The sequence below is a fragment of the Pantherophis guttatus genome, chromosome 6 (assembly GCF_059756535.1).
Source record: "Pantherophis guttatus breed Tessera chromosome 6, ASM5975653v1, whole genome shotgun sequence".
Classification (NCBI taxonomy): domain Eukaryota; kingdom Metazoa; phylum Chordata; class Lepidosauria; order Squamata; family Colubridae; genus Pantherophis; species Pantherophis guttatus.
Genome location: NC_142068.1, coordinates 4,547,480 through 4,561,129, shown reverse-complemented (window position 1 = coordinate 4,561,129; position 13,650 = coordinate 4,547,480). Strand labels below are relative to the sequence as shown.

At 46.9% G+C, this 13,650-nt stretch overlaps 1 protein-coding gene across 2 annotated transcripts in view; it reads right to left on the bottom strand.

Moving 5' to 3' along the window:
* Window positions 1-13,650, bottom strand: part of DIS3L2 (DIS3 like 3'-5' exoribonuclease 2) — a 249,347-nt gene that overhangs the window by 17,055 nt on the left and 218,642 nt on the right. For both annotated transcript variants that reach the window (XM_087872025.1, XM_087872024.1), the window contains 2 exons: window positions 3,599-3,782; window positions 1,915-2,001 (listed from right to left, as the gene is read on the bottom strand). In XM_087872025.1, coding sequence (XP_087728151.1) covers window positions 1,915-2,001; window positions 3,599-3,782 — 271 coding nt within the window. The remainder of the gene's footprint in view (window positions 1-1,914; window positions 2,002-3,598; window positions 3,783-13,650) is intronic.

The window sequence follows — 13,650 nt, the reverse complement described above, 5'->3', positions numbered from 1 at the left end:
AGCTACCGCCAGCGAGGCTGGGAAGGAAGACGGAGGCGTTTCTGACATGGCTGAGGGTGAAAGAAGCTGCAAAGTTTTAGGAAGAGCAGGAGTAGGTGGGGAAGAGATACTCGGAGGTCTCTCTCCATCCCAGAGAACGTGGAGGAGATCTGGATGCCAGCCCATGAAAGGCTTTATCACAGGAGCATCCAATCTCGAGAACTTTAAGGCCTGTGGCTGGGGAATTCTGGGAGCTGAAGTCCACAGGTTTTAAAGTTACCGAGGTTGGAAATCTTCCACTTTATAGCAATACCACTTAAGACTTATATACTGCTTCACAGTGCTTTTACGGCCCTCTCTAAGTGGTGTACAGAGTCAGCCTCTTGCCCCCAACAATCGCCTTTCAGCCCCAATCCAGGATCCCTCAAGCATTCATGACAAACCATTTTATACCAAATTTATATTTCGCTGATAAAGAAATAAAGGGAGACTAGCATAGATTTATTTCAAGCTATTTAGCTCTCATCAGTTAGCCATACCCTTACTCGGATTCAAACTTGGGCTGCCTGCATGTTAGGCAGTTGTATTAACCTCTGAACCACAAGCTGATGACGGGAGGAGAATTTGTGGCTCAGAGGTTAATACAGCTGCCTAACATGAAGGCAGCCCAAGTTCGAATCAGTGTAAGGGTATGGCTAGCTGATGAGAGCTAAATAGCTTGAAATAGATCTATACTAGTCCCTCTTTATTTCTTTATCAGCGAAATATAAATTTATATATATGTGTGTGTGTGTGTGTGTGTGTGTGTGTGTGTGTGTATAAATAAAGGGAATATATATATATATATATATATATATATATATATATATATATATATATATATATATATATAATAGCTTAATATATTATATTACATATGATAGCTTAATATAAACCAGAAATCTACTATTAGCCTAGATCCCCCAGTTAACCCTGGTGGTGAGATGGGCGGCAAACAAATTTCCTAAATGCAATAAATTTAAATTCAATGAATAAAAGAAATTCAAATTTCATAAATATAATAAATTCTAATTTCATAAATATAATAAATTCAAATTTCATCAATAAAATACCATAAATTCAAATTTAATGAATTAAAAAATTCAGATTTAATAAATAAAATAAATTCAAATTTAATAAATAAAAGAAATTCACATTCAACGAATGAAATAAAATTCAAATTCAACGAATGAAATAAAATTCAAATTCAACGAATGAAATAAAATTCAAATTCAACGAATGAAATGAAATTCAAATTCAACGAATGAAATAAAATTTAGTTTAGTTTAGTTTATTGGATTTATATACCGCCGTACTCCCGAAGGACTCAGGGCAGTGAACAGCCGCAAAATAAAACACATAAATACAAAAATTTAAAATAGAATAAAAACGAATTAAATAATTTGGCTGAGACAAATTTAAAATACCCCATAATTTAAAAACAAGTTAAAATTTACATTTAAAAGGGGAGAAGATTTAGGCCAGGCCAGCTTGATGAAATAAAAAAGTCTTAAGCGCGCGACGGAAGGTGCGCAGATCCGGGATCCTCCGTATCTCCGGGGGGAGCTCGTTCCAGATCGTAGGTGCCCCCACAGAGAAGGCTCTTCCCCTAGAGGCCGCCAGTCGACATTGTTTGGCCGACGGCACCCGGAGGAGCCCCTCTCTATGGGAGCGTACTGGTCGGTGGGAGGGTATTGGTGGTAGCAGGCGGTCCCGTAAATAACCAGGTCCTAAGCCATTTAAATGTAATAAATCAAAGAACTCTCCTGCCAGTTAACTGAGGGCTGCTGCTGGGTTCTGCACCAATCGTACCCCAGGGTGGTCTCGAGCGGCAGCCTCCACAGCCTGCATTGCAATACCCCAATTGGGCAGGGATGGCCCCTCCCTCCTTCCTACCTGCATGGGTCGGGAGAACATGTTGGTTAGCACCTCCTTCCTGGCATCGCTGTATTGGTCGTCCCCAAAAGTTTCATTCAGGCTTTTCTGGAAGACAGAGAGAGAGAGAGAGAAACAGACACGGTGTCAGGTTTCGAGGTCGTCTCAAATAAATTGCATTTCAAACAAAGTCTTTGAAGAAAACTCCCATTTATTAAGCACGACATTCTAATTCCGACTCCATCGTAGCCAACACTGACTTCCAGACCTAAAACCCTCCCTTTCCGTTCCCCACTCCCCTGCACTCATTGGCCATCTTCCAAATCACTCTAGCCCTAATCTACTGCTCCAGCTCAAAGGAATTTCCCCCCTCCCATCCCATCTCCTAGGGGATATTATCTCCAGGGAAAATAAGCAGGTGAAAAGTCAAACGTCCCTTTCCAGACGCCTCCGCTTCTCCTTCTTATGTCAGCACAAGAGTAAATGCAGCTTGAAGTGCTGACACACGGGCGTTAGGAGGGAGCAAATGTGGCTTGCACTTTCCTGTTGCACCTCATGCTTTTTTCTCCCAAGCTATGGCTAACCTTGACCTCAACGCAAGTGGGGTTGTGTCTTTGTTTAGTCTAGTGGTGAAAGTGCTAGTCTAGAAACCAGGAGACGGTGAGTTCTAGTCCCACCTTATCCATGAAAGCCCACTGAGTAGCTTTCACTGGAAAAGGGTGAGTTTGAGTCCTGCCTTAGGCTAGGCCTGTGATGGCGAACCTATGCCACGCGTGCCACAGGTGGCACACAGAGCCATATCAGTGGGCACGCGAGCTCAGCTTGGGTAGACGTGTGCGCGCTGGCCAGCTGATTTTCAGGCCTTCTGGGCCCACCAGAGTCAGCAAATGGGCTGTTTCTGGCCTCCGGAGGGGAGGCCGTTTTCGTCCTCCCCAGGCTCCTAGAAAGGCTCTGGGAGCCTGGGGAGAACGAAAAATGGGCCTACCGTGGCCACTGTGCCATCATGCCAAAAGCGTGAGGGAGCGCAGGGTGGGTTGCACGTGCATGTGCGGGGGGGGGGCAGGGAGCATAGAATTATGGGTGTGGGCACCTGCATGTGTGATCCCCCACACTCTCCCCGCTTTTGGCCCATGATGGCAAAAAGCTTAGCCGTCACTGGGCTAGGCCCTACCACTGATGATGTTACCTAGCTGGGTAACAAAACGTCTGCAAGAAAACAACCAAGCTCAGAGGGCACCAAGGACCTCAGAGTTTTCACCCTCCTCCTCCTCTCTGCAAACCCCACTCCTTCCTAGCGCTGATGATGTTATACGGATAGGCAATGAAACGTCTGCAAGAAACGTCCTCCTTTCTATAAACCGTACTCCCTTCTAGCACTGATTATGTTACCTAGTTGGGTAATGGAATGTCTGCAAGGAAACAACCAAGCACAGAGAGCAGCAAGGACCCCCACAGTCCTCCTCCTGCAAACCGCACTCGCCTTTTAGCACTGATGATGTTCTATAGAGAGGCAATGAAACGTCTGCAAGAAATCAGCCAAGCTCAGAGATCACCGAGGACCCCACGGTCCCTCCTTTCCTTACAGAGCTGATTCCGTGGGGAAAAAAGGCTTCCAAAGCCCCAAATCTGGGCTGAATGCAGCAGGAGGAGCTCCTTTGATTCCCCCTCCCCTCCTTTCCCATCTCCGGCTCCTGCCGTTACTCACATGCAAAGCCCCGGCACTGCTGCAGTCGATCTCCAGGCCCATCTGGCTGCAGAAGGCCATGAGGTCGTGGAGCATCTTGCTCTGCGGTGGGGGGTGCCGGCGCAGGAGGGCTTGGGTGGGGAAGGAGCGGTAAATCCGATGGGCCACCGCCATGTTGGCCAGCAGCATAAATTCTTCCACCAGTCTGGAGCAAGCAAGGAAAAAGCGAAGGCGGGTGAGAGGCAGGGAGGAAGACCAGGTGAAAAAGGACAGGGGAGGAAGAGGGAACGACAATCACAGGCAGGTAGGCCTCGATTTATGACCACAACGGAGCCCAAAATGTACGTTGCTAAGGGAGAAATTTGTCCAGTGGGTTTTGACCCATTTTACGGCTTTCCTTGCCGCGTCGGTTAACTGAATCACTGCGGTTGTGAAATTAAGTCACGTGGTCGTTAAGCGAACTCTGCTCGTCAGGAGGTCGCAAAAGGGGGATGACGGGATTTTCACGGCATCCAGTTTTGGTCCGCACGATGTACAAAAAAAAAAAAAATGTTGAGACTCTAAGGCCATGATTTAATTATTTTTAAACTGTTTTTAAATTTTGTACGCTCTGTTTTATTCTGGCTGTTCACCGCCCTGAGTCCTGCTGGAGAAGGGCGGTATACAAATTAAAACAAACAAATAAATAAATAAATGATGGCAAACCTATGACAGGTGGCATGTGGAGCCATCTTTGCAGGCACGCAGGTAGTTGCCCTAGGTCGCCCTCAGTGCGCGGGTGTATGCGCCCGGCCAGCTGATTTTAGTCTGGCCCCGTCCCCGCCGCCACTCCCCTCCCCAGGAGTCACCACACGGCCCATTTTGGATGCCAGGTAAGTACAGGGCTCACGCGGAGATTCTGGGAGGGTGAAAAATGGGCCTCCCGGAAGTCCGGAAACAACCCGTTTCCGGCCTCTGGAGTACCTCTGGAGAGCTGGGAGAAGCCGTTTTCACCCTCCCCAGGCTCCAGGAAAGCTTCTGGAGCCTGGGGAGGGCGAAAAACGGAACTAACGGGCCTACTGGAAGTCCGGAAATGGGCCGTTTCTGGCCTCCAGAGGCTTCAGGGAGCCCAAAACGGGGCACGGAGGGTCGTACATGCATATATAGGGGGGTGGGGGGGTGAGGGCGTATGCGCAGGGGATGGGGCAGCATGGTGGGGCGTGCACATGCGTGGGGGGCACTGCATTATGGGTGTGTGCACGCGACCCCCTCCGCGCTCCCGGCATGTGACAGCAAAAAGGTTTGCCATCACTGTTCTAGGGTTTCCTGCTTGAGCAGACGGTCAGACTAGAAGACCTCCAAGGTCCCTTCCAACTCTGTTATTTTGTTATTCTGTTAAGCGGTGCATAATCCACCAAGTTGTCTTCATGCGAGGAGGAGACCTTGAGAGAGGACTTCATTGAGCAGATGTCTTCTGCAGAAGATATTAAGGCCGTAAGGTCCTGGCCAGAGGTGGGTTTCAGCAGGTTCTGACCAGTTCTGGAGAACCGGTAGCGGAAATTTTGAGCAGTTCGGAGAACCAGCAAATACCACCTCTGGTTGGCCCCAGACTGGGGTGGGAATGGAGATTTTGCAGTATCCTTCCGTGAAGATCACGTGAAGTGTTAATACCACTTTATAAAGCCTTGGTAAGGCCACACTTGGAATCCTGCATCCAGTGTTGGTCGCCACGATGTAAAAAGGATATGGAGACTCTAGAAAGAGTGCAGAGAAGAGCAACAAAGAGGATTAGGGGATGATTGGAGGCTAAGACATATGAAGAACGATTGCAGGAACTGGGTATGTCTGGTTTGATGAAAAGAAGGATCAGGGGAGACATGATAGCAGCCTTCCAATATCTCAGGGGCTGCCCCAAAGAAGAGGGAGTCAAGCTATTCTTCAAAGCCCCTGAGGGCAGGACAAGAAGCAACAGATGGAAACTAATCAAGGAGAGAAGCAATTTAGAACTAAAGAGAAATTTCCTGAGAGTTAGAATTTAATTTAATTTAATTTAATTTAATTTAATTTAATTTAATTAATTCAATTTATATGCGGCCCCTCTCTGAAGACTTAATTAATAAGTGAAACAACTTGTCTGCAGAAGTTGTGAATGCCCCAACACTGGAAATTTTTAAGAAGATGTTGGATAACCATTTGTCTGAAGTGGTATAGGGTTTCCTGCCTAAGCAGGGGGTTGGACTAGAAGATCTCCAAGGGCCCTTCCAACTCATTCTATTCTATTCTATTCTATTCTATTCTATTCTATTCTATTCTATTCTATTCTATTCTATTCTATTCTATTCCATTCTATCCTATCCTATCCTATCCTATCCTATCCTTTCCTTCTATTCTATTCTATTCTATTCTATTCTATTCCATTCCATTCCATTCCATTCCATCCCATCCCATCCCATCCCATCCCATCCCATTCCATTCCATTTCCCTGGAGTTTTAGGTTTTTTAGATTTAGGTTTTATTTGATTTATATACCGCCCTATTCCCGAAGGACTCAGGGCGGTGAACAGCCACAAGATAAAACACATAAATACAAAATTTAAAAGCAAAATAAAACCGAATTAAACAATTTGGCCGAAGACAGATTTAAAACACCCCAATAATTAAGAACAGATTAAAATTTGCATTTTAAAAAGGGAAAAAGGGAAAAAATTAGGCCAGGCCAGCCTGATGGAATAAAAGTGAGTGAGGAGGATGGCGGGAGATGGAAGTCAGAGCTGAAGAAGCTTCTTGGATGAGAAGCAAAACGTCTTCAAAGAAAAACAGGAAAGTCCAGTTGCCTCTTGAAAAAGCATCTTGGGGACAACTGCGACCTGGATGACTGAGAATCTCCATAGACATTCTCTTGTTATATATAAAATTTCCTAAAGCTGATGCTATGCAATGGAATCACCACTGGGTGGCAGCGTTGTTCCCCATTTCAGACTTTCCTCTTGATGTGGTCCCACAAAATTGGGATCCTGTGAACCTGCTCAAGGTTTCCAGCTGCATTAGGCGCTCCAAAGGCTGATACGGCAAAGGAGAACGTGCCTTTTGAGCTCATCTTGTGCCAAAAGGTCCCCAACATTTTAGAGGCCCCTGAGACTGAGCCCATTTGGAAATCAGACCCTGTTGTGGGCGCACTCACAAAACAAACAACCCAACAAAGATGGCTGCCAAGAGGACAGGGTGCCCGATTCACAAATTCACCGCTGTCGGGGGTGAAACTGTCATTTAGAACAAAGCTTCTCAGCCCCGGCAACTTTAAGGGGTGTGGACCAGGGGTGAAATGCTCCCGGTTCGGACCGGATCGCTCGATCCGGTAGCGATGGAGGCGGGTGGTTCGGAGAACCGGTAGCAAAAATCCCTGCCCCACCCCCATGCTCAGCTGAGCCACGCGATCATCAGAGGCTTTTTTTTTTTTTACTTTTAAAAGCATTTTTTCTACAACCTCTTCGGCCAAAAAAATGCTTTTAAAAGTAAAAAAAAAAAAAAAAAGCCTCTGATGATCATGCGGCTCAGCTGGGATCGTCAGAGGCTTTTAAAAGCATTTTTTTTAACAACCTCTTCTGCGGAAGAGGTTGTAAAACCAACCAAGCCACGCCCACAGAACCGGTAGTAACAAATTTTACATTTCACCACTGGTGTGGACTTCAATTCCCAGAATTCCCTAGCCACCAGGGGAATTCTGGGGGTTGAAGTCCATGAATTCTGACAGGTTAGTTCTGGGAGTTGAAGTCCACAGCTCATCTTAAAGTTGCTAAGCTTGAGGAACAGGGCTGTTGCCTCCAGAATTAATCTGGATCGTGAGGAGATTTTCCCTCACAATCCCAACGTTGATCATGAGCACGTTTTTCCTCATACTCATCCAACCCCTCATCCAACTTCTTTTCATTTAAACATGATTTTTCTCTTGAAAATCCTGGGAAACCGTCATCACCTAAATCTGCTGGCGATCCACAGCCGCCTGCGAACCAAGCGACCGCGTCTTTCCGACATTAATCCAGATTCACAGATTGACGAGAGTTGGAAGGAGCCTTGTAGGTCATCTAGTCCAACCCGCCCGTCCAAGCAGGAGACCCTACACCTGTTAGGGCGAACCTATGGCATGCATGCCACAGGTGGCACACATAGCCATTTCGGTGGGCACGTGAGCTCAGCCCCGGCGTGCATGTGTGTGCTGGCCAGCTGATTTTCAGGCCTTCTGGGCCCACCAGAAGTAGGGAAACAGGCTGTTTCCAGCCTCCGAGGTGTGTGGGGAAGGCTGTTTTCACCCTCCCCAGACTCCTAGAAAGGCTCTGGAGGCTGGAGAGAGCAAAAAATGAACCTACTATACCATCTCATTCCAGGAGCAGGGGAGGGGGGCATGGGCGCGCATAGAATTATGGGTGTGGGCACGCGCGCGCGTGACCCACCCCTCCTGGCACACGATGGCAAAAGGTTAGCCATCATTGCCCTACACTATTTCTGACAGATGGCGGTAGTCCGGTCTCCATGCCACATTTAAGTTTTGGGGGTCAACTGCGCGATAAATGCTTCTCCAGTGACAAAGTTAAGGATGTGGGCTTCAGCTAGATCCAGCTTGGATGCCTTCTAGGTTCAGTAGATCCTGAGATCTCGGCCATTCTAGGTCCCTCACCACATCAGCCAAGCCAAACCTGGCACCCAGCGTCCTGGGATCCCATCAAAGGATTAAGATTTGAACTCGGCACGTTGGGTCTAGCAGAGCAATGCTTCCAATATCGTGTTTCTCAACCTCAGCCACTTTTAAGATGTGCGGACTCGCAGAATTCCCCAGCTAGCCACGTAGAAGAAGACCAGGAGACAAGCTCAGGATCCAGAAAGATCTCGACAGACGTGAACAATGGGCCTTATCCAATGAAATAAATTTCTAGGTTCTACCATATCGCAAGACTTAAAATGGGCAGCTAACATCCAAAACGTCATCAAAAGAGCTCAACAAAGAATGTTCTTTCTGCGCCAACTCAGGAAGCTCAAACTGCCCAAGTAGCTGCTGATCCACTTCTACAGAGGAATTATGGAGTCTGTCATCTGCACCTCTATAACACTCTGGTTTGGTTCTGCAACCCAACAAGACAGACACAGACTTCAGAGGATCATTAGAACTACAGAAAAAACAATGGCTACCAACCAGTGGTGGGTTCCTCCCGGTTCAGTCCGGTTCGGCCGAGCTGGTAGCGGTGACATGACGTCACCGAACTGGTTCTCCCCCCACCACCCTCGCACGTTATTCTTACCTTTTAATTGGTCCCACCCCCAATCTATTGCTGCCTCCTGAGTCACAGCTGATGACTAGAGGGAAAAAAACTGTTTAAACTCTTGCCGCGGGGCTTCAAAGGGCCGCCCTACAGCTGATCAGTGTTAAAAGCAAACAAATGAGTCGGGTCGTAACTGCGAGGAGTGGTCGTAAGTGCGAGGACCTTCCAGAAATGACTCTGACCAGCTAGCCACGCCCACCTAGTCACATGACCTCCAAGCCCCACCCACAAAATAAGCCATGCCCACAGAACTGGTAGTAAAAAAATTTAGAACCCACCCTTGCTACCAACCTGCCTTCCATTGAGGACCTGTATCCTGCAAGAGTCAAAAAGAGGGCTGTGAAAATATTTACACACCCCTCGCATCCTGGACATAAACTGTTTCAACTCCTACCCTCAAACCGACGCTATAGAGCCCTGCACACCAGAACAACTAGACACAAGGACAGTTTTTTCCCCAATGCCATCACTCTGCTAAACAAATAATTCCCACAACACTGTCAAACTATTCACTAAGTCTGCACTACTATTAATCTTCTCATCGTTCCCACCACCCATCTCCTTCCACTTATGACTGTATGACTGTAACCTTGCTGCTGGTATCCTTACGATTTATATTGATATTGTTTCCTGATTGCTTATTTGTACCCTATGACTATCATTAAGTGTTGTACCTTATGATTCTTGATGAACGTATCTTTTCTTTTATGTACTCCGAGAGCGTAGGCACCAAGACAAATTCCTTGGGTGTGCTAATGAGCCGTGTGCAGCAGCTGCCAAAAAAGCTAATACAATCCTTGGGTGTGTAAACAGAGGCATGGAATCAAAATCACGTGAAGGATTAGTACTGCTTTATAAAACCTTGGTAAGACCACAGCTGAAATACTGCATCCAGTTTTGGTCCCCACATTACAAAAAAGATGTTAAGACTTCGGAAAAAATGCAGAGAAGAGCAATTAAGAGGATTCAGGGCCGGGAGACAAAACATGTTGTGGTCCGCTAGCAGCCTGCGGAGCTGGTAGCGGAGTCGGACAGTGAGGAGGCTGGGGAGCAGGGGTGGGTTCTAAATTTTTTTTTACTACCGGTTCTGTGGGCGTGGCTTATTTTGTGGGTGTGGCTTGGAGGTCATGTGACTAGGTGGGCGTGGCTAGCTGGTCAGAGTCATTTCTGGAAGGTCCTCGCACTTACGACCAGTCCTCGCACTTACGACCCGACTCATTTGTTTGCTTTTAACACTGATCAGCTGTAGGGCGGCCCTTTGAAGCCCCGCGGCAAGAGTTTAAACAGTTTTTTTCCCTCTAGTCATCAGCTGGGACTCAGGAGGCAGCAATAGATTGGGGGTGGGACCAAATAAAAGGTAAGAATAACGCGGGGGGGGGGGGAGAACGGTTCGGTGACATCATATCGTCACCGCTACCGGCTCGGCCGAACCGGACCGAACCGGGAGGAACCCACCACTGCTGGGGAGGAACATGGGCCAGTCCTGGAGTCTGGGGAAGGCCCGGATGAGGGCTCTGCGTCGGAGGCAGAGATGGGGCCAGGGCCATCGGGGAGTGATGCGCTGACTCCAGAGCCCCAGAGTCAGACAGCAGAGAGGAACAAGAGGAACCTGTTTCCAGTGCGCTGCCAGATGGCAAGAGCAGCTAAAGCAAAAGGGACGACTCAGGAGTAAGGCCAGGAGATGATTGGCCCCTCCCCTAAGGCTTAAAAGAGAAACAGAGGCACCTGGGGCCTTTTTGCAGGAAAGCAACGTTGCTAACTCTGTTTCCAGTTGGCATCTCGTTTGTTTCTGAACTTTGTGGGGCTTTGCCAAGTAAGGTGTTTGGCAGGGTGTCAAAGAAGATAAAGGTTGGTGATTATCCTGAAGGACTTCTTCTGAAGGACTTGTTTTGCAACTAATTGGGATTCAGCTGGGAATGAACGTAATTCTCAGCCGTTACAATAAAATAGATTTGTTTGGGACTAATTGTGTTTTGTAATGACTCAGTAAGCCTAGGTCACAACAAAATATATGAAGAACAGTTGTAGGAATTGGGTTTGGCCAGTCTAGAGAAAAGAAGGATTAGTGGGGATATGATAGTATATTCCAGTATTTGAGGGGCTGCCACAAAGAAGAGGGGATCAACTTATTCTCCAGAGCTCCTGAGGGCAGGACAAGAAACAACGGATGGAAACTCATCAAGGAGAGAAGCAACCTGGAATTGAGGAAAAACTTCCTAACAGTGAGAACAATTAACCAGTGGAACAGCTTGCCACCAGAAGCTGTGGGTGCTTCATCACTGGAGGTTTTTAAGAAGAGACCGGACAGCCACTTGTCTGAAAGGGTATAGGGGGTTGGACTAGAAGAACTCCAAGGTCCCTTCCGGCTCTATTCTGATTGAAACACCATTCCAAGTTGTCTGTTTTACTTCCCCGTGTATTTTTATGTGTGCGTGCAAGTTTGGGCACATGCTGGGCCTTATGCTCCATTAAGATATAACTGGTGAAAAAAAATAGAGGATGGTATAGTTCATTAAAGTTTTTCTTTTATGACTCAACCAATGATTACACTTTGATAGCTTTATTGCCTTTTACTGCCTTATATTAAAACTGAGAACTGTAATGGAAGAAAACATGATTTGTTATAAAGAAAAAGAACAGCAGTTACCGCCTGAGCCACGTCATTCTCACAGAAGCCGAGTTAAGCGATCGAGAAAAAACATTACTATCGGGTTCCACCTGGTCTACAACGCCGTGAATTCTTGGTTGAGCTAATGAGGTGCACAGGTAGTCCTTGACTTACAACAATTCATTTAGTGACCATCTGAAGTTACGACGGCACTGAAAAAAAGAGACTTACGACTAATTTTCACACCGTTGCATCTCCATGTTCCCGTGATCAAAATACAGACACTTGCCTCCTGCACATCTCTTAGTCTGGTTGTCCCGCTTCGTGGCAGCCGCCATGGCTGCTGCCCCCCCGCCGCCGACTCACAGAGTTCCCTCCGACTTCCAAGGAACTTGCTTGTTCCTCTTGGTCGTCCGAGGCGCCTCTCTTTCTACCCCGTCCCTGCAGGATGGTTCTGGTCCGAAGACCCATCGGCGGCGGTTCAGCAGCCGATGTTTTCGCGGGGCTCATTAGAGCCCGCTATTTCCCCGACTGTCTCGCCACGACGCCAAACCAGAAGTCCTCTAATGACCGTTCGCTTAATGACGGTGTTACTAATTTAACATTGCAGTGTTTCACGTAACAATTGTGGCAAAAAAGGTTGTGAAATGGGCCAAAATTCACTGAACAACTGTCTCGCTTAGCAACAGAAATGTTGGGCTCATTGAGGTCGTACGTCAAGGATTACCTGTACACACCTGTGCTAGAAGCATGTGGATATTAATCCCAGCACATTAGACAGTGATATCTGCAGGGTAGGGTTGAAAAAAGTCAAAGTGGCAGCCGCAAGGTGCAATCGTAGCTCCATCTTTTTTAAAACTGTAGGTTGCATCCATTTGATTTATCTATTTTTTACCCTGCCTTTATTACTCTATAAGTAACTTAAGGCGGTGAACCTATCCAACGCACCTTCCTTCCTGCTTTCCCAACAATCCTGTGAGGTGGTTTGGAGTGAGAGTGACTGATCCGAAGTTACTCAGCTGGCCTTCATGCCAAAGGCTGAACTAGAACTCACAGTCACCCAGGCAGCTTTGAATGGCCACTAAACAAATGGTTGTAAATCAAAAACTTCCTTCCTTCCCGTCTTTTCTTCCTTTCTCCTTTCCTTTCCTTTCTTTCCTTTTCCTTTTGTCTTTTTTCCTTCCTTTTCTCCTCCTTCCCTTCCCTTTCTCCTTCCCCTTCTTTCTCCTTTTCCTTTCCTTTCTTTCTCCCTTTTTTCTTTCCTTTCCTTCCCTTCCTTTCTTTCTCCCTTTCCTTTCCTTCCTTTCTTTCTCCCTTTCCTTTCCTTCTTTCTTTCTTCCTTTTCTTTCATTCCTTTCTCCCTTTCCTTTCCTTTCCTTCTTTCTTTCTCCCTTTCCTTCCTTCCTTCCTTTCTCCCTTTCCTTTCTTTCTCCATTTCCTATCTTTCTTTCTTTCTCCCTTTCCTTTCCTTCCTTTCTTTCTCCCTTTCCTTCCTTCCTTCCTTTCTCCCTTTCCTTTCTCTCTTTCTCCCTTTCCTTTCCTCTTTCCTTTCTTTCTTTTTTCTTTCTTTCTCCCTTTCCTTTCCTTCCCTTTCCTTCTTTTCTTTCTCCCTTCCCTTTCCTTCCTTTTCCTTTTTTTTCCTTTCCTTTCCCCTTCCCTTCTTCCATTTTCCTTTATTTTCCTTCCCTTCCCTTTCATTTCTCCATTCCACTCTCCCCTCCCTTCCCTTCCCTTCCTTCCCATCCTCCCCTTCCCTTTCACACTCCTTTTTTTTTGTTATGCAATCATTGTTCATTGAGATTGTGGGGTGTTCCTTTTCAGCAACGCACGCATCGTTCCGTTCCGTTCCATTTTAGAAACGCCGTCCTCTTCAAATTTTTACAGGCAGATGTTCGCCTATTAATTAAGGGACGTCTTGCACAACTGATTCCTCGCCAGATGTGCGAGAAGAGGAACTGGCCTGGCAGGTGCTTAATGTCTTAAACACTCGACTGAGAAGTTTTGTGAATCTCAGCTTCTGCCTACAAGCCGGTTGCAGCCCCCGCTCCCCAAAATTTGTCTCTGTCGCGCAGTTCACCGCTTCTCTTCCAAACAAAACGCCTGGCTAGTTGGCCGCCTGCTGCGAAAAACCTTCGCACCATCGCATCTTCACGCAGAGGGAAATAATGGGAAAC